Raw genomic sequence first — 21,199 nt, 5'->3', positions numbered from 1 at the left:
GGTAAGGAAGTAATCACAGATATACACAATCTATGTAGCAGTTTTGTGTAGCATTATCCATAGTAGAAAAATGGGAGACAACTTAAATATCCAATAAGAAGGGATTGGCTCTGCCATCTGCAACGATGTGGATGGAACTAGAGGGTGTTATGCCAAGCGAAATAATAGCATATGATTTCACTCATATTGAGAGTTTAAGACACAAAACAGATGAACATAGGGGAAGGAAAAATAAAATAAGATGAAATCAGAGAGGGAGACAAACCATAAGAGACTGTTAACTCTAGGAAACAAACTGAGGGTTGCTGGAGGGGAGGTGGGTGGGGGGATGGGGTAACTGGGTGATGGGCATTAAGGAGGGCACGTGATGTAATGAGCACTGGGTGTTACATGCAACTGATGAATCACTAAATTCCACCCCTGAAACTAATAATACCCTATATGTTAACTAAATTGAATTTAAATAAAAATTTTTTTAAAAAGGGATTTGCTAACTTTGTACCTATTAAAACTTACATTTTTTAAAGAATATTTACTTGCATAGAAACATGCAACCTAACGTTAAGAGGAAAAATTCAGATTGTAAAACTGAATATCTACTAATATTCCAATATTGCGTCATCCTCTATGTCTATGTGGCCCAGAATAAAAAGGGGCTCTATCTCTGGAGATGATGTTAAAGAAAATTTTAATGTTCCTTTTTGTAACTTTCTGAATTTTATAATTTTTTATAACTAAATACATATTAGTTCTATAAAGAAAAAAATTTTTTTTAAAAAAGTAAAGCGATTCCAGTGTGTTGAGGTTGAGATAAATGTGTACAGCTCCCGGAATTAATCAATATGATTGTCACTTTAGTTCTGGAAGACATTTTAGAGATCGCCTGATCCAATTCCTTTATTTTACAGATGAGAAAAACTGGAGCTCAGAGAGCTATTTGCTTTTACTTTCAGCAATAAATAAAATACATGAGTAAACAAATTAAATTAAATTAATTAGCAATTCTATCAAATAAGCAATTACAGCCAAGATGAGCTAAATCTCACGTTTCCCTCTGATGTCTTCCTTGATCCTCCCTGCTCACTTGGGACACTTGTGACCCCTCCACCCCAACCCCTCATCCCCTGACCCCTGACCCCACTCTCCCCAGCCTCTCACACAACCTTCCTTCCCCCTCCCCCCGCACATCCCCCCATCACCTCACCACTTGCTGCACAGTCCGTGCCACTGATAGAAGTTCCCTGGACTCCTTCTGTTGGTATTCAGGAAGAAATTCGATGTTGGTGATGCGAAACATCCCAACAAAGTAAAAAGCATCTTTGCTGTCTGTCTTACCTGTAAGACAGGAGAGGCAGCGGGTGAGGGGCTCTCCCCTCTGTGTGGCAGGGAGGCTCTGCCTGATCTAGGTCAGTGTCAGGCTGTCACAGGGTTCTGTTGGACAGCTACAGATGTTACTGGTTCATAGCCTGGGAAGCTCTAAATGTTGTCAATAACAACACTTCCGTCAGCCGTAAATCACCATTGCTCTTAGGATAGTCTATACTCTCTACCGACTTCTGGTAAACACTTATACACGTCCTAGAGTCACCAAGGGACCAAAAAGAACATATGCAGTTTTCATGGATCCTGAGTCTGTAGACGGTAAGGAGGTAAGAAATGTCTACTGTGAGGTCAAGTGAGCATAGTGGGAGAAGAGGGAAGGGCCCTCCTGCTGACCTTCACTGAGCTCCTGGGGGCTCATCCTTATCTGACTTGTGAGGCTGATGTGCAGGGTGCCGGGCTGGTGTTCAGCTCTGTACAATACATGGGGAATTTGTCCTTCCTGTGAGCCACAAAGCATGGTTCTCAGCCCAGTGTCAGGTCACTCGTGCTTCAATACCCTGCCCAGTGAGGACCATGGGATTGGGTGTCAGGCCTGCCCAGAAACCACTGACGACTCGAACAAGAACACTGCTGTGTCTTAGAGCACCTGAGAATAGCTTGGGGGGCGGGGGGAAGAGGGGCTCTTCTTTCTGCCTTTTCTTTTTGTTACCAAGGTCTTACTCCTAGGTAGCACCATTCCCCTGGCTCCCGTGGCCATGGTACATTTGTCCCCTGTGATGTATGTCCCACTCTACCATAACTTCTGTCTGTATGTCTGTCCTTTAACAGTAACAGGAACTTCTTTTTGTCCCTCAACCCCTTTCGTAGCTTTGAAGCTCAATAAATGTTTGAGGGAAGGAAGAGAGAGAACAAGGGTAGTAGAGGAAGAAAGGGAGAGAATATTCTCTCCTAGCACAATGCCCAGCACATGAAAATGCCACATAAGGGATGGCTGAATTAGGAAGAAGGGGCACCTATGTGAGTGACAGGAAGCCACCTCCCTTGTGTGAGCCATCCATGGTCGCAGTAGCCCCATGCAGTGGAGTGAGACTGTGGAGGTGTGGGAAAGAGGTACAGGGGCGGAAGGACTGAGCTGATGTCCTAGATTTATTCTTTCAAGCTATGTGACCTTGGATGGATCACCTTGACTCACTAGCCTCCCATATAAAACAATGGTTGTTTTCATTCCTGATTTTCACAGGGAAGTGCTTCTTAGATTTTTGTTGTTGTTGTTACAGACTCTTTAAAATTTGAGTCAAAGCCATGCCTTTTATCTAGAAGCTCAGGGTCTTCCTATAACAGTAAGTACTCAAGGGTCAGGATAACAATAATATAAGTGAGATCAGTTTAGCCTTGAACAAGATTACATTTAACCAACTCTTTAGCTCAGCGCAACATACAACAACCTGCATGGTCACAACACTATTGTTTGTTGAGCAATTCTTTGCTCATACTGGTCTGTCTTCCTGAAATGTCCTTCTCTGATTTTTCGCACAGACAACAGACTGCTTCTATACAGTGATGTCCCAAAACTTTACACAAAAGTGCTAAGGCAATGCGAATATATCAGTTGAGGGCCAGCAGAGAACAGATAGGAAATAAGTCAGTTCATTCTGGGTTGGGGATGTATTTTGTGTTTGTCTTAATTGCCTATTGACTTAATTTCCTTCACTAGTCTTTAAGCTCCTTCAGGATAGAGATTCTGTCTGCTCTACCACTCTGTTTCCATGCTGATCACAGGGCCCAGCTCATAGTGGGCATGCTCAGGATATGAAAGAAATGAATTTTGAACAACCAGTTCATGAAGCCTTCCCTGGACTCGATTCCTGGGCAGGTTAGATGCCTCTCTTCTGTGACTGCAAAGTAATTCCTTCAGCAAAAAAATAAACATAAATAAAAATTAAAAAATCAACTCACACCCCCTCTCCAGCCCTGAACTGAGTTTCTTGAAAGTAGAAAATGCATCTGTGAGCTTTCTGAAGGTAGGAGATCTATCTTGGTATGTCTGATGTCCTGCATTGTGCAGCACAAATTGCAAGTAATCAGTTTGTGTGTATATATATATGTATCCTGAACTGTTCAATACAATATTCATTAATTATTTGCCTATAAATCCTGCCTCACAACCAATTTTTAATATCCTTGAGAGTACACATATCTTGTATCAAACATATTAACATGTATGGAGTTGCAAGTTGGGTGTAAGTCAACAAATGCTATAGTGAATGTGTGGAACGGTTAAGTACTCTTTACGAAAAAGCTTAGTCATAACTCCTGTCCAAAAGGATCAATCAGATAGACAAAAGCATAACCAATCAGCGTGACAAAAACATAAGCACCATGCAGAGCAAGATGCATGAGTGAAAGGAAGCTCGGGGAGCAGGAAATGTGAGGTTGCCTAGAAACCAGCGGTGGGTGGAATGAGGAAATGAAACAACTGAGAAAACCATTCATTTCTTAAAGCTAAAAATGCATTACATTTCTGAACTCCTCCAAAGCTCCTGAACATCCTCCTCAGCTCTTGTCATCCCATCCCCCATCCCTGCTCCTCCTGCTCTCCGGGGACAAGAAAGCTGTGGTGGTAAAGGAAGAAATGGGAAAGACAATTCTGCCTTCTTCCTCCTGAAAACCTCCAGTTTTGGGAGTGGCGATCAGTCTGGGAACTTGGGAAAGTCTCTCAGACACACCCAGGGGCAGATGGGGTGTGCACTGCCCATGTACTAGCAGCCCCAAAGGAACACGGATTTTCACTCACTGATGTAGAGCCACAGAAGTGTCCAAGCTATGACGGCTAGGATGAAGAGAAATACTGTGAAGACAATGATTTTGTTTTGGACATTCCAGAAGGGAGCTTTCTTCTTGGACAGCTTCTTGGGTTTGGCTTTGTCGATGGGTTTTCGAGGTGCTCGTCTACCTGGCAGCTTCCCTTGGGCACTGACCATCTGAACTGAGATATTGGATATCTTTAAAAAAAAAAAAAAGAAAGAAAAGAAAGGGGAAAAAAAGAAGATATATTAGTCTAGAACACATGTGGAATGGAGCCACCCAGTCAGGAGAATCTTAGTGCTGGAAGGCCTCAATATATCAGTCAAATCAAATCATCGATATAAGTGTAGTGAATGACTTGCATTAAATCATGTAATTAAGATCAGAAAAATCAGACATTATATGCACCCCAGTGAATTAATTATTCATTATATGAATCCCAGATCCTCTCCTCAGCTCTCCAGTTCCGCCAAGTAGATGCTGTAGAGAATGGGCCTGAATTTCACGGAGGGTAGACCAGAGGACCCGAAGGTCAGGAGGTTAAGAGTCTCTGAGGGTCATTTCATCTGTACAAAGCTCAGCTGTGGGAATAGGCGTGTGTTTCACATGTTTGTATTATGTTGCTTTTCTCCCACCATCAATTTCTTCTGGCTGAGGCAGGACTGAAAATAAGAATATAAGTGAGTTCCTCATAGAAACAAATTGATTTCTTATTTATGGCTTCCTGACTGCGTGTTACAGAAAAAAAAATTGTGGATGATGATGCTCTGGTTCGTGCAGGGCTGTGGGATAGGAGTGAGGGCCTCGCATGCATGCACTTTCAAGACAGCCAATGAGCTGATCAGGGACTCAGTTTCTCAATGGCAAATGAAATAATTATTTAAAAATAAAGAATGAAATAGAGCACTCAGAAAATTATTGGTTTTAGCGTATTGATGTGCAAAGTGTTATGTGCAAGAGGAAAAAAATGCATTATTTAACTGTTTCCCTCCTCTTTTTTTTTTTTTCTCCTCTACCCTCTGTCATCTGATGCTGTGAATTCTTTAATAATGTATGCAAGAGTTTAGGTTCTTTCAAGGAGAGATTTATACATGTCAGGGTAACTAAACTCCAGCGATGAAATAACTTTTAACCACACATTCCTTTAAAGGCAACAATCTAGAACACCAGTCCCAAACAAATCATCTCTCTTTTGAGTTCTCTTAAGAGTTCTCTCATTCTCTCTTACTCTCCCTCACTCTTCCCTTCAAAGTCCATGTCTCCGGTCTTTAATCCTACCGATTAATGGGATAATATGTGGCCAAGTACATTCTGAATTATTCATGGCTCCCTCATTCTTTTTGCCAAACACCCTTGTCAACCCCTGGAGTGAAATGTAGCTTTTATCCCTCCCGGTGAAATTGAACTAGATCAGGCCTCGTTGAACGCGATGTCCTGCAGGCATGAGGATGGTGTTTCTACAGAGAAAAACATTCTATTGCAGGATAAGCTGACTGTGGTGCCAAACTACTTTCAAATATTCCCCCAAAGAAGTGAAAAAGGGAAATGCACAGAAATTCTGGCACGTGTAGGACTGACAAGGCCAAGGTTGGGTCCTTCAGGGCAGGAACACATTATAGGCCGTTTCAGTTAGCACTGATTAAATTTTAAAATGGAATTTGTATAGAGATCAGTACAATTTCCCTGGAGTTTTAGAAAAACAGTTGCAAATCAATTGCCAAGTACAGCACTTTGAAACAAGCTCACATTGGTAAAATCCATTAAGTACCGTAAGAAGATCAAGTATGTTATTACTGCTCTCTTTATTTGTATAAAGTCACACGGTCTCATTTTACTAACAAGGTCACCAATAAATGGCATTCAAGTAAGAGGGAAGCCTTCCCACATTGTACTTACGTTCACGTCGGCAGGTTTGGATGAAACATCGGTGTTTTCTTTGTCCATTGTTAGTTTTTCTATGTGTGAGCATAGAGGGGTCTCGAAGCTAGTTTTTATCCTCTCACATTCTTGCTTGAGGAGAATGGATGGCTGCGTTCAAGCTAGCTTTCAGAGGGAAGGAATCAATTTACCTCCACCAGGGCCAGTTCAGAAACTGAAGCTGCCTCGTTGTTATATAGTGAATGTTAAAGGGACCTCGCACCCCAACTAGGCACCCCAAACCACAGGCTTCTTAAAATAACTCCATACAAGTCAGGCCCTCAAAGCAGAGTCTCAAGGCAAGATTGCCTCACACGGACACATTCAACAATCGGAAAATATTTACAAGTCATTAAAATGTTGCCTTCGGGTTATAAAATTAATAACACAGATGAAAAGTTAAATCAAATTAAAAAAAATTTTTTTACCTGTATCTTCTAAAGAATTTACTAAGAGATCTAACTTATAACCCTCAGTCCTGCTTCTTAGAAATCTCCACACCCCCATTTCTCTTGCTCGGATCCAAGAAGGTTCCAGAAGCCTCACTCTCTGATTCTGCCCTCGACTGTGCAGCTACGCGCTCTGAAAATCTCCATTCGAGAGGAATTTTTCCTTTTTTCTCCCCGCTCTTGAAGTCCTCTGTCAACCTGGGCCTTTTCTGGTGATAATGCCCTGCACTCATCTCCCGCATTCTTACCCACACCAGCCTGAATTAGGTTCAAGGGTGGGAAGTGGGGAATCACGAGGGGCCTCTGTCCTTAGCAGACGAGGAAGGAAAAGGCCAGGCTTGCCCACATGTTTCACAGCTCGCCCCTGTGACACAAACAGGCTTTCCTGTGAGCACCAAGCATTAATGGAAAAAGGATCAATGGCCCTTTAGACGAGAAGCTCTGCTCCAGACACAATCTCGGGCATCCCTCAAGGGCCATTCATAAGAAAGCACACGAGAAACTGCCTGCTGAAAGTGGTCAAACATTAGTCAGGTAAGGACAGAATGACAGACGAACTATGTCATGTTGTACTAATTCACTTCCTGGCTTTGCAATTTATTAATAACACCAATGAAATGACTAGTTAATGCTTTAGGCTTTATAAGATTGGGAAATCTAAAAATAGAGCTTTCTTTAATTGCCCCTCTTTTCTGTATTATTTCCCTTATTTCTAGAACTACTCCTTTCACCAGTATAAGTAAGCCCCATGTCCTGGGCAGTGGCCACTGACAAAGACTCTTTCTTTGAGAGTTAACCCTGAGACAGGCTCCTCTGAGCCCTCTTGTTGACTAGGTCCCATCCTTGGGCCCTGTCCTCAGCCTTCCCAGCCCAGTTGTAGCAAGAATCCTGCTGTCAGGTTAGTGAGAATTCCAACCCCTAACCTTGACATCTGATCACCCCTGATACCTGATCAAGGTCCTCATCCCCTACCCTTGATGTATAAATCCTTTGTCTGCCTTTGGCGAGAATCTCCCTACCCTTGCTGTCTTCTCTTAGTGATTTTCCACCCACCAGCCCCCTAACTCTCCTCACTGACCACAAATCACCAGCTATCTTTGATGTATCTGGAGTTGGGCTAAGTTCTATCCTGCAGTCTCTTTTCCCTATTGCAACAGTACTGAATAAAATCTGTCTTTGGAGCTTTTCCTGGGTGTCCAGCTCTATTTCTCTTTGACATCACCATGAATGGGAAGGGGTAGCAAATCAAAGGAGCTACACTATATGCACAGGATTTTAAGACAACCAGAAAGCCAACTAAAGTCTGCTTTATATTATTACCATATACCAGCAATTCCAAATAATGTCTAAACAATAAAATACTCCTCCCTGAGAAAAGCTTTGACTGGGATAAGTTTGAAACAATTGCTGTCCATTATTACAACTGAGTTTTAAAAATATGTATATACAAGCTTCAAATGAGCATGTTTTTATTCTCATCTTTCAAAAAATAATGAATGTCACGTAGAAGTTAATTGAGAGACTCCCATTCATAGAGTCGGTCTCGAACACAAGAGGACTCTGTGACACATGCTTCTTTCAAGAGTAAGCTTCCAGTGGTCTGGAATCATTTGAACTTACTTGGTGCAGAATCCTGGGTCTCCGACAAACCCTGTGGAGCTACGTATTCCTGCATTTAAACAGAAGATGTACCATAAGCAACAGTAGCACCATGACAAAGATGAAAAGATGGAACTTCAATTATTTAATTTTTGTTCATCTATGGGACCATTTGGAGTTAATTTATATTGCAAATTTAAAACAGGCACACAGGGGCACCTGGGTGGCTCAGTCGGTTAGGCGTCTGCCTTCGGTTCAGGTCATGATCCCGGGGTCCTGGGATCGAGCCCTGAGTCGGGCTCTCTGCACAGCGGGAGCCTGCTTCTCCCTCTCCCTGCAGTTCCCCCTGCTTGTACGCTCTCTCTCTCATCTCTGTCAAATAAATAAATAAAATCTTAAAAAAAAAAAATAAAACAAGCATATAAAGAGTAAACTGCAAAGTGTAATAATTTTTATATAATATTTTGTATGCAATATTTATCTTGTTAACCCAGGTGTATGTATATGCATTTACACTACTGAATTTTTTTCAACTGTATATTTGAAATTTTTCTTGATAAAATGTTGGGGGGGCTGTGAAATTATCATTTCTGAGAGTTAAAGACTGTAGACAAGCCGTTGGTTTTGGAAGACAATGGCAAAGAAAGCTGGGATGTAAGATAAAGTCTGGATGACTGAGCTTGCATCCATCTGCCTGTCGCCTCTACTGACATGGAAGTTCTGGTCTGGAGCCCCTTCCTTCAATTCCGGAACACATGATCAAATCACAACGGCCAGATGGAGGTTGGTGCTTTTTATCCTAAGCAGTTTGAAAGACAGTGAAGAGGTTTCTATCCCCTTCCTAGGAACAGAAGTCCCTGTGCTGTGTGCTGATTGACCGGTTAAGTAGATAGTGTGCAGTGACTGAAGGAGAAATACCTCTCCATTGGATTCGGCAGTAGTCCTTGGGAGCGCACGACTGACCCCACACATCGATTCAACGCACAAAAACATTTCTGAAGTTTCAACCTTCTATCGAATGGCAAGCCTGGTGCATCTGAAGGGCTGGAAGTGGGGCCAAGTCATCCATCTAACCTGAGCAATGTTCTGAGCCCTGGCATAGAAAGCACTTAGCAGGTGCCACCTCATCCTTGCCTAACCAGAGGAGAGCCCAGCTCCCCAACAACTGATGAAGTTTGTTTCTACTACTTAGGGCCCACTTCTCTCTATTATGATAAATGGCCACGGGTAAAATTGCTATCTGATCACCACTCACCACCAAGCTCTCCGCAGAAGGGGAGTGAAGCCTGAGGAATCACGAGGTGGTACAGAAGCCTGGGAAGACAGCCAGTCATTTAACCCTATCACCCTTAGTGTGCTGTAATAAAATGACATGACAGTGATCCTGGCTTCCCTTTCCCTGCTGACTCACATGGACCACAATCTTAATCCTCTTTGTCACATCACATGAATCTTTTTATTTATTTTTAAAGATTTTATTTATTTATTTATTTGAGAGAGAGAGCAAGCGAGAGAGAGCACAAGCTGTGGGGGGAGGGACAGAGGGAGAAGGAGAAGCTTACTCCCAGTTGAGCAGGGAGCCCCATGCAGGGCTCGATCTCAGGACCCTGGGATCATGACCTGAGCCAAAGGCAGATGCTTAACTGACTGAGCCACCCAGGCACCCCTACATGAATCTTTCTAAAATAATGAAGTGATAGTGGGGCATCTTAGAGAACCCCTAGATTTAGACTATCGTACTATCTTCTTAACTGGTTTCCCTCTTCTGGGCTCATCCCTCACAGATGCACATCACTACTAAATAAATCTTCCTATAATAACTCCCTAATACCACCTCCATCCTGACAATGGCAGCCCAGTCTCCTTTTGTTCAGTGCTCCCAGGTTGACATTCAAGGTCTTCTTCCATGTGGCACCAGGTTACCTTCCTCTGTCCTCCTGTTACATCCACTAAATCTGCTCTGTCAAATCATCCATTTTCAATCTTTAGTGCAGCCATTTATTCACCAATCATGATTTACTTAGCATTTATTACATGCCTACTATGTGACAGATGCCAAATATTTTTTTTTAAATGTCTTTTTTTTTTTTAAGATTTTATTTATTTGACACACAGAGAGATAGAGAACACAAGCAGGAGGGAGCGGCAGGCAGAGAGAGAGGGAGAAGCAGGCTCCCCGCTGAGCAGGGAGCCCAACGTGGGACTCAATCCCAGGACCCTGGGATCATGACCTTAGCCAAAGGCAGATGCTTAACCGACTGAGCCACCCAGGCATCCCTGGATGCCAAATATTTTTAAATGAATAAAATATATCACTGCCCTTAAAAAGCTCTCAAAAGAGGGAGCAGACATGCAAACTATAGATTACAATATTTTGTAATAAGTGTTATCAAAGAGGTGTCAACAAGATGCGATAGAATCATAGAAGAGGCTGATTGCAACAACCCTCCCTTCTGAATCTCATGCCCCCAGTTCATATTACTATTCAAATTCTAACCACTTTCAAGATTCCACTTGTAGCTCACCTATGAGCTTTTCCACTCCAGCCCACAGTACTCTCTTCTCCCTAACTGAAAAATCTTTATTGTAGATACCAGTACTTGAGACTTAAGTAATGTTATAATGATTCATCACACACTACTTTGTAGCATCCCCCATGTTGTCTTGTTGGTTATTCCTCTTGTCACAGGTATATCCTATCTCCAACCTCCTTGAAGACAGGAGCCCCTGCAATATAAAAGCTTTGGGGGCTGGGCAATAGCCCCTTCAGAAATCTGCCACGTCTGGGATTGGCTTCACCTTATTTACTAGCCAACAAGTTAGCTCATTACTATTTCATGGATGGTGGCAGAAGACACACAATTCATGGCTCAGCAGGTGGCATGAGTACCAGCATGTTTGCATCAGGCCCCTCTTTTCCAGAGTCCCACAGGGGTGACACAACATGGTTCGGATGAGTGCAGTGGACTTACCTCACAGCTGAGGAGCACTGAGCTTGGGGAATCTACCATTTTTATAGCAAGCGATAAACAAGACTGTCCTTTGTCCAAGATGGAGATATGACCTCACCCTTGGAGGTTGTTCCTGAAAACACACTTAGAGAAAGAGCCAAGACACAGAGCAGCGAGGACATTGCGTTTTTTACATACACAGTGCACTAGTTTTCTGGGGCTGTCTTAACAAAGTACCACAAATTTGGGGGCTTAAAAAAACAGAAATTCATTGTTCCACTGTTCTGGAGGCTAGAAGTCCAAAATCAAGGTGTCAGCAGAACCATGCTCCCTCTGAAATATGTAAGGTTAAATCCTTCCTTGCCTCTTCCTAGCTTCTGACGGTAGCCGGTGTTCCTCGGCACCTTGGCTTTCAGCTGTAGCACTTCAGTCCCTGTCACCCTTGTCACATTGGATTTTCCCTTTATGTGTCTCTGTGTCTCTTCTTATAGGAACACCAGCCATATTGGATTAAGGGCCACCCCACTATGGTATGACCTCATATTAACCAATTACATCTGCAATGACCCTATTTCCGAATAAGGTCACATTCTGAGGTAGTGGGAGTTAGGGCTTCAACTTATCTTTTGGGGTGAGACAGTTAAGCCCATAACACCCCACAAGATCTGTAGAAGTGGAAGAAACTATTGGAGGATTGTCACTCTCCTCAGAGTAAACTTCCTCTTAATGGATAACATTTTGAAAATTCTACAGCCTGGTCAGAGTCCGGGACAGCTATAGGTAGTATTCTAACCGGATTATCTAGATGTTACCCTGAAACTCCATCATACTCTTCTGACTCCCTTTTCCTCTGTGGTGAGAAGGAGGAAGGATGGCGCATTACACCTGAGTCATGGTCCAGGAGGAGCCATTAATACATCACCATGGTCAGCCACATCAATACCAAGGGGCAAATGTTCAGACGAGATTGTCCTGCATTAGATCAGTAATGGGAGAATAAGGAGGTGGATGGCTAATGCATCTTCTCTTTCCGGTTCAATAACCACATTAAAAGGACCTCTTTTCTCTTTTTAAGTGCATGGTATACAGAGTGCTCAATTCAGTAAAAACAGATAGTTGGGCTGAAGAGCACTTGAATAAACTAGTCCGGAAGTGATTCTCCAATACATCCCTAACCAGATATACCCGAGAGGACTCAGATTGACCCATACTGGTAAAAAGAATTTCCACGGAAAGCTGTATTGACTTGGCCAAACATCTGGTTCCCTGTAGGTGCTGAATCAGCTCAAGGCTTGAAGGAATGAATCTGCCCTAACTAAAAAGTATTGACTTTGGAAATTATGCAAAGGTCACTAGATTATAAGGGAATACTTTGTTTGAAACCAACTTTAAAAATCAGATTAATCAGATTGAAAGGCTAGGATTGGGGAAATGACAGAATGATAAAAAATGAGAACAATATATGATAGGAAGACTGAACTAAAACAGAGAAATCAAAATGAACTTGGCACAGGAAGGCTTGGAAAAAAAGGAAGAACAAAAACAAGAGGAGGAGAAAACAAAAAGACAAGAGCAATGAAATTATTTTAAAGGTGTATCCCCTGGCGTAACTGGGCCTGGAGAACATCTCTCTTCTTAGCAGAGTCAAGCCTTACACTGTTATGCAGAGTAACATTTCCCTGCCAATTTCATTTGTTATGCTGTTCAGCGCTCTGAACTCCTTTGGAGTTCAGCCCCTTGTCTACCAACTTTCCCAGAGGCTATGTGCATATTCTAGAATCTGAACTAAATCCCATTCAACTATTTGCTCATTATCCTAAATCATTCCCAATTTGAGTCCCCAGTGGCCTTGATGTAATTTACAAATGGCAAACAAGAAATACCTCAGCATATATTCAGGTCATTTCTGTCAAAGATCAGATGCTTGGGAGCACAGCTAACATCCAAATAAACGCATCAGTGATGTGGTAAAACAAAAATCCTCCCCTCTGCCTCACCCCAACACAAGAGAGCTTTCCGATTTTCATAGCTTTTCTGAGATTTCCAAATTGAGTTAGACCTTTCCTCCTAAAAAACAGTTTGGCTTTCCAACATTTCCTATCTTAATTGGGGGATAGTGATAGAGCGTGGAAGCTGATCTCTCTCCCCTTCTTTTCGCAATTACAAAGCCGCTGTAGGTTTGGGTTTCGTTCCACCAACACATAGCACGTCTGTGTGTGGTTTCTGTCACAGTAGTTGCTAAATTCTTTTTTAATTCATTTCCACTGGTATCTCTATTTGATTAGGGCTTACCTAAAAACCTCAGGGAATCTGAGATAGGTGCTTATTTGTCAGCGTGTCTCCTGGCTATCACACTGTGACTAATCTCACTTGAGAGTTCTAAAACATGGTTGGGGGCGCCTGGGTGGCTCAGTCAGTCGGGCATCTGCCTTTGGCTTGGGTCATGATCCCGGGGGCCTGAGATCGATTCCCGCCTCAGGCTCCCTGCTCAGCGGGGAGCCTGTTTCTCCCTCTGCCTCTGCCACTCCCCCTGCTTGTGTTCTCTCTCTCTATCAAATAAATAAAATCTTTAAAAAAATAAAACATGGTTGGGGGTATCCTTGGACCTAGCCTCAAGATGCAAGAGGCTCCAGCGGAGTTTTATTGCTTTTCCCCAACAGGCTAAGCGCTTCTGATTTTCTGAGGACGATCGTTGCCATCCTCTTGCTTTCCCGTCAAGCGTAAAGGGCGTGTAAGTGGATGTCTCTGCCAAGCGATCATTCATGCATCAATTTGCTCCAATGGACCAGATAGAGTTTTATCTTAAATGGTATTTTTGCACTTCTTTCACAAGGTGAGTGTTACCAGAAGTCCTTGATGGCGCCAACTGCCAGTGATCCGCAGCTGCCAAATCCCCTCTCAATACAGGCGCCTCAGCCTCACTGATGAAATTAGTGTCTTAACCAAACCAGCGAAGGCTGGAGTCTGCCCACTGCGCTGGTATCTGGCTGTCCGATGAGTCTTGCTCCGCACAGTCATCCGGAGCGGTGGGGCAGGGCTGCGCAGGTAGGGGGCTCCAGCGCCTGACTCTCCGAGGGCTAAACTCACGGCGGCCGAGGGAGTCTCCGTTCTAAGAAAGAGCCGGAGGGTAGCATGAGCCTTGACATATAGCAAGTGCTCAGTAAAACTTGGCTAATGTGTTAATTAAATATTAATTAAGAACATCTACTAATTATCATGGATTAAGGGATGCAAAATTGCCAAAAATCTAGTTTCTCTAGAATTATTTCTTTTTGCCACCCAGGGGTGGGTGTATTACAGACTAGTTTGCTTCTCAAAATTAAATTTTCTGCCCCTGGGGAGAGCCTCCCTCGCCTTAGCCTAATCCTGGCCTTAATTAAACGATTCCAAAGAAAAGGAAAAAGTCACGTAACATTTATATAGCTTTGTAGGAATAATCCTGATCAAAAATTGTATGTTAAATGTTCACATGTAAAACAAGCTATCTTAAGTTATTGGTTACTTCTCTATACACCAGGGTACTCTGAATTCAGGAAGGAGTTAAACACGTCTTTTGAGCTGCGTCCAGAAAATCGTACATATTTGTGCTTTTCTGAATTAGAGACAAGTGAGCTCTTCACTGTGAGTTCCTACTGAGGAAAAATTAAATGCTGGTTGAGCACAGGGGGGACCACGTTCTCACCTGTGTATCCCCCAGAGTCCAGCAGTGTGTCTCAGATGTGGAAGGCAGTGCAGTATAATGGAATTCATAAAACTCTGGAATCATAATATTCAGAGTTCAAATTCTAGTTTCCCCGTAACTAGCTGTGAGATCTTGGGCAGTCCTTCGCCTTCTCTGATTCTTACTTTTCTTATCTGGAAAATGATGTCAATACTCACCTTGCAGGACTGTTATATGCATTTGAAGAGATGGATTATATAGAGTGCCTGACACTTAGTAGGTGCTCAATAAATATCTTTCAAGCGAAATTCCCTTAGCTCATTATTTTTTCCTTCAGTTGTTTTGAAACAGGATTTCTTCTCAGGCAGACTTTTGCAATCTCTGCGACCCAAACTCATTCCATCATAAGACGGAGGCAGTGTTCTCCCAAACAATTATTGATCCAAGAATGTGGAACCAGCATGGATCTTTAATTTTATCTGAGAGAATGCCATTCAATATCTGTTTCATTAAAATAAAGGTCAGTGGGGCAATAACCACTCTAAACCCAATTGAACCATAGTGAGATTTATCCTTGCCCTTCAAGATAGCTTTACATTCTCTGCTCAGGGCCATAAAAGTTGACACATTTATTTTGTGAGTAAATAATAGGCTCACAGCCACGTCAGATCTTTAATTTTGCTGAATGACAAATTAACCACGTTTGCTTTAGTTCTTTTGCCTAAGACATTCAAGTTGAATTCTGGAAGTGCTCATTTCTGTTCTGGTCTCATATTTTGCCTTTTTTTTTTTTTTCAACCAGTTGACTCTTCTGTCTTACCAACCCTGTGTACGTCAGAGTCAGTAACAAGCATGAACAGCTCATGGATTTAATGTGCTCTTTGGCCGAGATGAAAAATGTTGGGATTTGGGGTTAGGACCCAGCAATCATAAAACTGCTTTGCAGCTGCTCAGGACGAGCACCAAGTTCCACTGACATCTTAATGTGCAGATGGTGTCTTTCAGAACATTCACACACATATTTTTTAAGCGAGAATGCTGATGGGAGTGTAGAGAAATGGCCACACTTATCCTTCCTCGGGGAAGATAGTGACCTTAAGCTTCCTCACCATCCGCGTACCATGAGGGCATTACCAAGCTCATGTGAAAGGTGGCCTTGAATCTACATCGTTCAAGAAGCTGACTGAATGGGGTCAGTTGGCTTTCAAACTGTCCAAGCGAACTAGGCATACACAACAACCCGCAAGAACGATGTGTTCATTTCTGCCAATAATGCTACCAGAAGTTACTCTGCGCTTCTTGTTACCATAGCAGTGAACGAGTCATAGTCAACAGAATTATTTTAATTTTAATGGCTGGTGAAATTAGCAGTTTTGAGGCGATGGCAATTACATTTATTATCAACAATAGCGCTGCAATCTATTATGTCATTAAAGCTTTCTATAAATGATAACTAAAATGACAGCATGCCTAGAAATATAAAAAAAAAAATAAGGCCTTATGAAAATTGGGCTTTGCATTTCCACTGACATAAGACCAGCCTCAATCACTGTTGTTGGTGGGAGGGGTGATAGGAAAAGCAGATAACTCTGGCCTAGTCTGTTTGCCTGGAGTCAGACATTTTCTTAAGTCATCTTTCTGTCTCTGACATATTAGACAACCATTAAGTGGGACATACAGTCACACTGCAACCAGGCACAACACTGCAGATGGCGTCCCTACAGATGTCACTAGCCATTAGCAAATCTTTTTGTTTCCAGGATCATCAGGAGCCTTGATCGTGGCTCCTGCGTTGAAGCAGATGTCTGAAGCCGAGAGCTCGATGTGTTGATTCCGTGGTGGACCTGCAACCGTCACCAGGGAAAATTCTTTTCTTTTTTTTTATTTTTTTAAAGATTTTATTTATTTATTTGACAGAGCGAGAGAGCGAGAGCAAGAACACAAGCAGGGGGAGTGGGAGAGGGAGAAGCAGGCTTCCCGCGGAGCAGAGAGCCCGATGCAGGGCTCGATCCCAGGACCCTGGGATCATGACCTGAGCTGAAGGCAGATGCTTAATGACTGAGCCACCCAGGCGCCCCACCACAGAAAATTCTATACTTGAGAACAAACAATGTTGGGGCCTTCTTTTAAGATCCTGACCGTTAGCTCTGTCTCCTGGCAGTCTAAGATGGAATGAGGCTCCCCAGCATGAGTACCACAGGTCCTTCCCACGTCACCATGGCTCTTGTTCAAGGCTACCCAGCAAGGATTTGTCTGGAAATCCAAGCGTGTTTCTCGTTGTTTTAGCTCTATTGGGTGCAGGCAGGTTGGGGCAAATGGTAAGGAAGCCTCTACATTCCCAGGATGGCACAAAGCAGAAGCTCCTGAGTCCAGTCTCCTCTGGCAAACATTCCCAGGCCAGCCCAGCCCAGAGAACTTTTCCTTCAGAGAGACCAAGTGGACATGGCTCTCATTTGGCCCTTAAACAAGCAATGGATACAAGGAGCTGCAGAGTAGATTCTGTTTGTTCAACTAGACTACAAATTCATTCCATTAAAAGCCATGTTCATATTTCTTTGTCTCCCTAGTTTATAACACAATTCCATAAATATATTAAGGACTCAGTAAATTCTTGTTGATTGATGGAAGGGATGGTTTTCTTGTCATTTCCTTTTTTTTTTTTTTCCTAGTCATTTCCATACCTTCAGCACATAGATGGCTTTTGCTGATCCCCAGGACAGTTTTTGAATACATAAATAAATGAAAAGAATAGAATGCTACATTAAGATATGGCTTAATAAAGCCTTAGGAAGACAGGATTAGCAGAAAGGCTGAGTAATAAAAATGAACAAGTGTTTCTCTCGAAGCCTCTAAAGAAGCCTCTAAAGACTAACTAGCCAAATGATGTAAAAGTCATTTCACCTTTGGTCTCTAGTATTATTATGAATAAAACTCAGAGTTCAGACTAGGTGATCTCTCAATGATTTTAGAAGAGGAAAAGGGTTCAAGCTTCTACTCAGGGCTAGGCAAGGATAGGCCCCAAAGAGCCCATCCAGTTTAAAAATAAAGGGGGGGGGGGTCTTTTAAAAAGAGAGCAAAGAGTTCATTCTAACAGATTTTTAAAATTCACTGCTGGAATTGGTTAGATATTATTTTGTTTAGAATTTTTCACATCTATGTTCCCAAGTGAAATCAGTCTGTAATTTTCTTATTCTTGTTGGGTTTGGGAATCAATATTAAATGTGTTTGTCTTTTCCTAACAATTTCTTAAATTTATCAATATCTCTATATTTCCTTTGAACAGGACACTTTCTTTTTCTTTTCCTGGATTGTTATAGATAACCTTTTTCTCTCTCTATTGTTTAGTCCTGGTTTTCTCACTAACTTCTCCTCATTTCCATATCAAATAGCATTTTCCTAGTAAGATATTTTTCTAATTGGAATACTAATCCAGTTATGTTTTCAGAGGGTCTTTGTTAAATATTTTTGCTCCACTTTTGGGTTTAAAAAATTAGTTGCTATGTAGGAAATTACATGTTTAATGTTTTCTTTTATGCCTTCAGTTCCTTGAAAATATCACTTTATGTCTCCAGGTTACTGTTGAGAAGTTCAATGTTAATATGATATTCCCCCCTTATATGTAATGGGCTTTGATTTTTAAAAGCTTTGAGAATTTTGTATTTATTCTTAGTGGTCATACATTTCACTATAATGTTTCCCACCGAGGACTCTTATCATTTATTTTTTGGAATCTTTGTAAGTCTTTTAAAACTGAGTCCTTAGGTCTTTTTCTCCCCCTGGGAAATTCTCAAAATAATTTCTTCAAATTTTTCCTCCCCTATATTGATCTTTTTCCTTTCCTTCTGAGATTCCAATTATATGATTTTTGGCCCATATCACTTAACATTTTTTTTTTGTATTTACCATTTATTTGTGCCTATCTTTTTTACGGAATACCTTGTTTTGATATTCCAACTTATTAGCTTGTTCATTTTATTCATTCTACTCTCAATCTTTATTTCATTTGTTTTTTTTTAAATTTTATTTATTTATTTGAGAGAGAGAGCAAGTAAGTGCATGGGGGCGGGGGGGAGCCAGAGGGAGAGGGAGAAGCAGACCCCCCACTGAGCAGGGAGCCTGACATGACTCAGGCTGGACCCAGGACCTGGAGATAATGACCTGAGCTGAAGAAAGCTGCTTAATCGACTAAGCCACCCAAGTGCCCCATTATTTCATTTATTTTTTTTATGTTCCATATCCCCACTTAATTTTTCTTCATAATGGATTATTGCTTCATGTGTCCAATAATTTCTCTTATCATTTTTATTATATTTATTAGACTACTTTTAAATGATTCTTCTGTCTGGTCCATGAATTCTACTTCATGGGGTAAGGGTGATCCAAAGTGTCTTTTGATCACGGTACTTTTGTTCCTCAGGAGTCTTCCAGATGCTGCCTGTGAGCTCACACTGCCCTGAGGTTATCTGCTACCTTGATTGCAAATACAAAGTGGGGAAAGGGGGAAAAAACCTCAGGCTCCAGTTTGGATTGCTTCTGGGGACTCTTGGGAGCTGGAAATATTGTGTTGAGGCAGGTAGTCTTTGGAATTACAAACTGGGCTCTCACTCATGCTGTGTTAACTCTTATGCTCCAATACACCTTCTCCCTCTAGGGCCTCCATTTTTTTTTAACAGCCTCATCTCCAGGCTGTCATCCTGCAAAGGGACTCAGAGGTGGGAGCCTGAGGCAGTGGGGGCGCTCATGCTGGGAGGAGGAAATACCCAGGTGCCCGCAAGTCTATCAGTGTTCTATCACCTGCTCCTCACTCGGGCTGGACTCCCTAGATTTGGAAGGCTACTTCCTTCCCATTCTGAGCTGATTTCGCTGTTTTTCTGCCTCTTTTTTTCTGTGTCTCTGGCACAGCAGTGGTGGAACCAGGGCGGTGTGGGGAACCGAACAGGCAGAGCCCAGCAGCTCTCTCCCAAACCTACCCCACCGCTGATGGAGGCTATGTCCCACGTCCCCACTCCCAATCCCAGACAGGGACCTGACCACCTTCTATCTCTCTCCAGGAATTCCCTCCCAGTTTTATTTCAGTTTTTTGGGATCCATCAACCTGACTCTCTTGCTTTTACGGCAACTCCGAGGTAAGGGTTCAGCCGCCATGTTCACGTGACATCTTTTCAGGAACGGACAACTCACCCACCAGTGGCTGTCAGAGTCCATAGGGCTCCTCCAGGACACATTAGGTCCTTTAGGTGACTCAGACTCATTCCTTTTACTGATTCTTGTTTGTTTTCTTTTAATATTAAAAGTCTTTTAAAATCTTATGCTGAATCCTAATATATAAAATAGATTAAGATCAGTGATGCTCTCACTGGAGAAGGAATGGGGACCCAGGATTCTGCCTCTTATAAGCAGCACTGCCCACCCCATGGGGATCCCATAGAAATCTCTATGGAAGCCTAGAACACAGTCTGAAAAGCCACCACCCAAACATTTAGACGGTGACAATATCTACAGTTTCATTTATTTTTATCTTTTCTTGTTAATTAACAATTCATGGTATGGATACAATGCCTTATTTCTTTTCTTACTAAATGCATCCCTTTTTTTTTCCTTGTTTCTACTGGTAGGAGAGAATAAGATTAAGTCTTGGCCCCAAGGTTTATTAGCCTTCTTAATTTTTATATGGCTGACAGAATCTCTGGAACCTATCCATCTTAGCTAGAGCTCAGTCTTAGGCAATATCCAACAGTTTTAGGGATTTAGACCCTCTAAGTGAGTGTAAGGGAGCAATCAACATTGCCTCTAACTCCTGGTTTCTGAAGAAACAGTATGGGGGCGCCTCGGTGGCTCAGTCGCTTAAGCATCTGACTCTTGATTTCGCCTAGGGTCGTGATCTCAGGGTTGTGGGATCGAGTCCCGTATCCGGCTCCTCGCTCAGCGCAGAGTCTGCTTCTCCCTTTCCCTCTGCTCCTCCCCTTGCTCTCTCTCTCTCTCTCTCAAATAAATAAAATCTTAAAAAAAAAACAAAACTGTATAAATGTGGGCAGCAGAGCCAGGGTCTGGCCTGCAGGGGGAAGATTATTGGTACAGAAGTGACAACAGCTCTTTCCTTCAGCTGCCACCCATCCATTTGATAAAACCACCCATCCAGCAAATACTTCCTGGGCATCCATATGAGAGTCCCTTAAGAACTGGGGTTTTGGTTTGCTCATTCCCGCATCTCCCCCCACCCCCAGTCTAGCATCATAAGCGCAAGGTAGGAACTTTGACCCACGGGATCAAAGAGCTTGTTCTTGAATTCATGGCTATAGGCTGTCCGAGTGGGCAAAACTATTCCTACACTTCTACTGCCATTGCCGAGATAAACAACACAACCTTCTTAGGGCTTCCTCGAAGCTCACCTATATCTCTCCACCTAACAGCTTCGGCTCGATTCCATCCTGCTGGCCCGGTGAGCGAATGGAAAGCCAGCCCTGCAAGCCAAGACCCTGCCACGAAGAACGAAG

General features: G+C 42.5%; 1 protein-coding gene across 2 annotated transcripts in view; it reads right to left on the bottom strand.

Annotated features, from left to right (window-relative positions):
• Positions 1-1,312, bottom strand: part of TMPRSS7 (transmembrane serine protease 7) — a 31,496-nt gene extending 30,184 nt beyond the window's left edge. Inside the window, exon 1 of one of the 2 annotated variants that reach the window (XM_032406135.1) lies at positions 1,205-1,312. In XM_032406135.1, coding sequence (XP_032262026.1) covers positions 1,205-1,297 — 93 coding nt within the window. In that variant the 5' untranslated portion in view covers positions 1,298-1,312. The remainder of the gene's footprint in view (positions 1-1,204) is intronic. The other variant, XM_032406136.1, reaches the window with a different exon arrangement.
• Positions 1,313-21,199: the final 19,887 nt, after the last annotated feature.

The sequence above is a fragment of the Phoca vitulina genome, unplaced genomic scaffold (assembly GCF_004348235.1).
Source record: "Phoca vitulina isolate PV1807 unplaced genomic scaffold, GSC_HSeal_1.0 scaffold8, whole genome shotgun sequence".
In the NCBI taxonomy this organism is placed as follows: domain Eukaryota; kingdom Metazoa; phylum Chordata; class Mammalia; order Carnivora; family Phocidae; genus Phoca; species Phoca vitulina.
The sequence above is the reverse complement of the archived record's forward strand: the minus strand, read 5'-3'. Positions and strand labels throughout refer to the sequence as shown.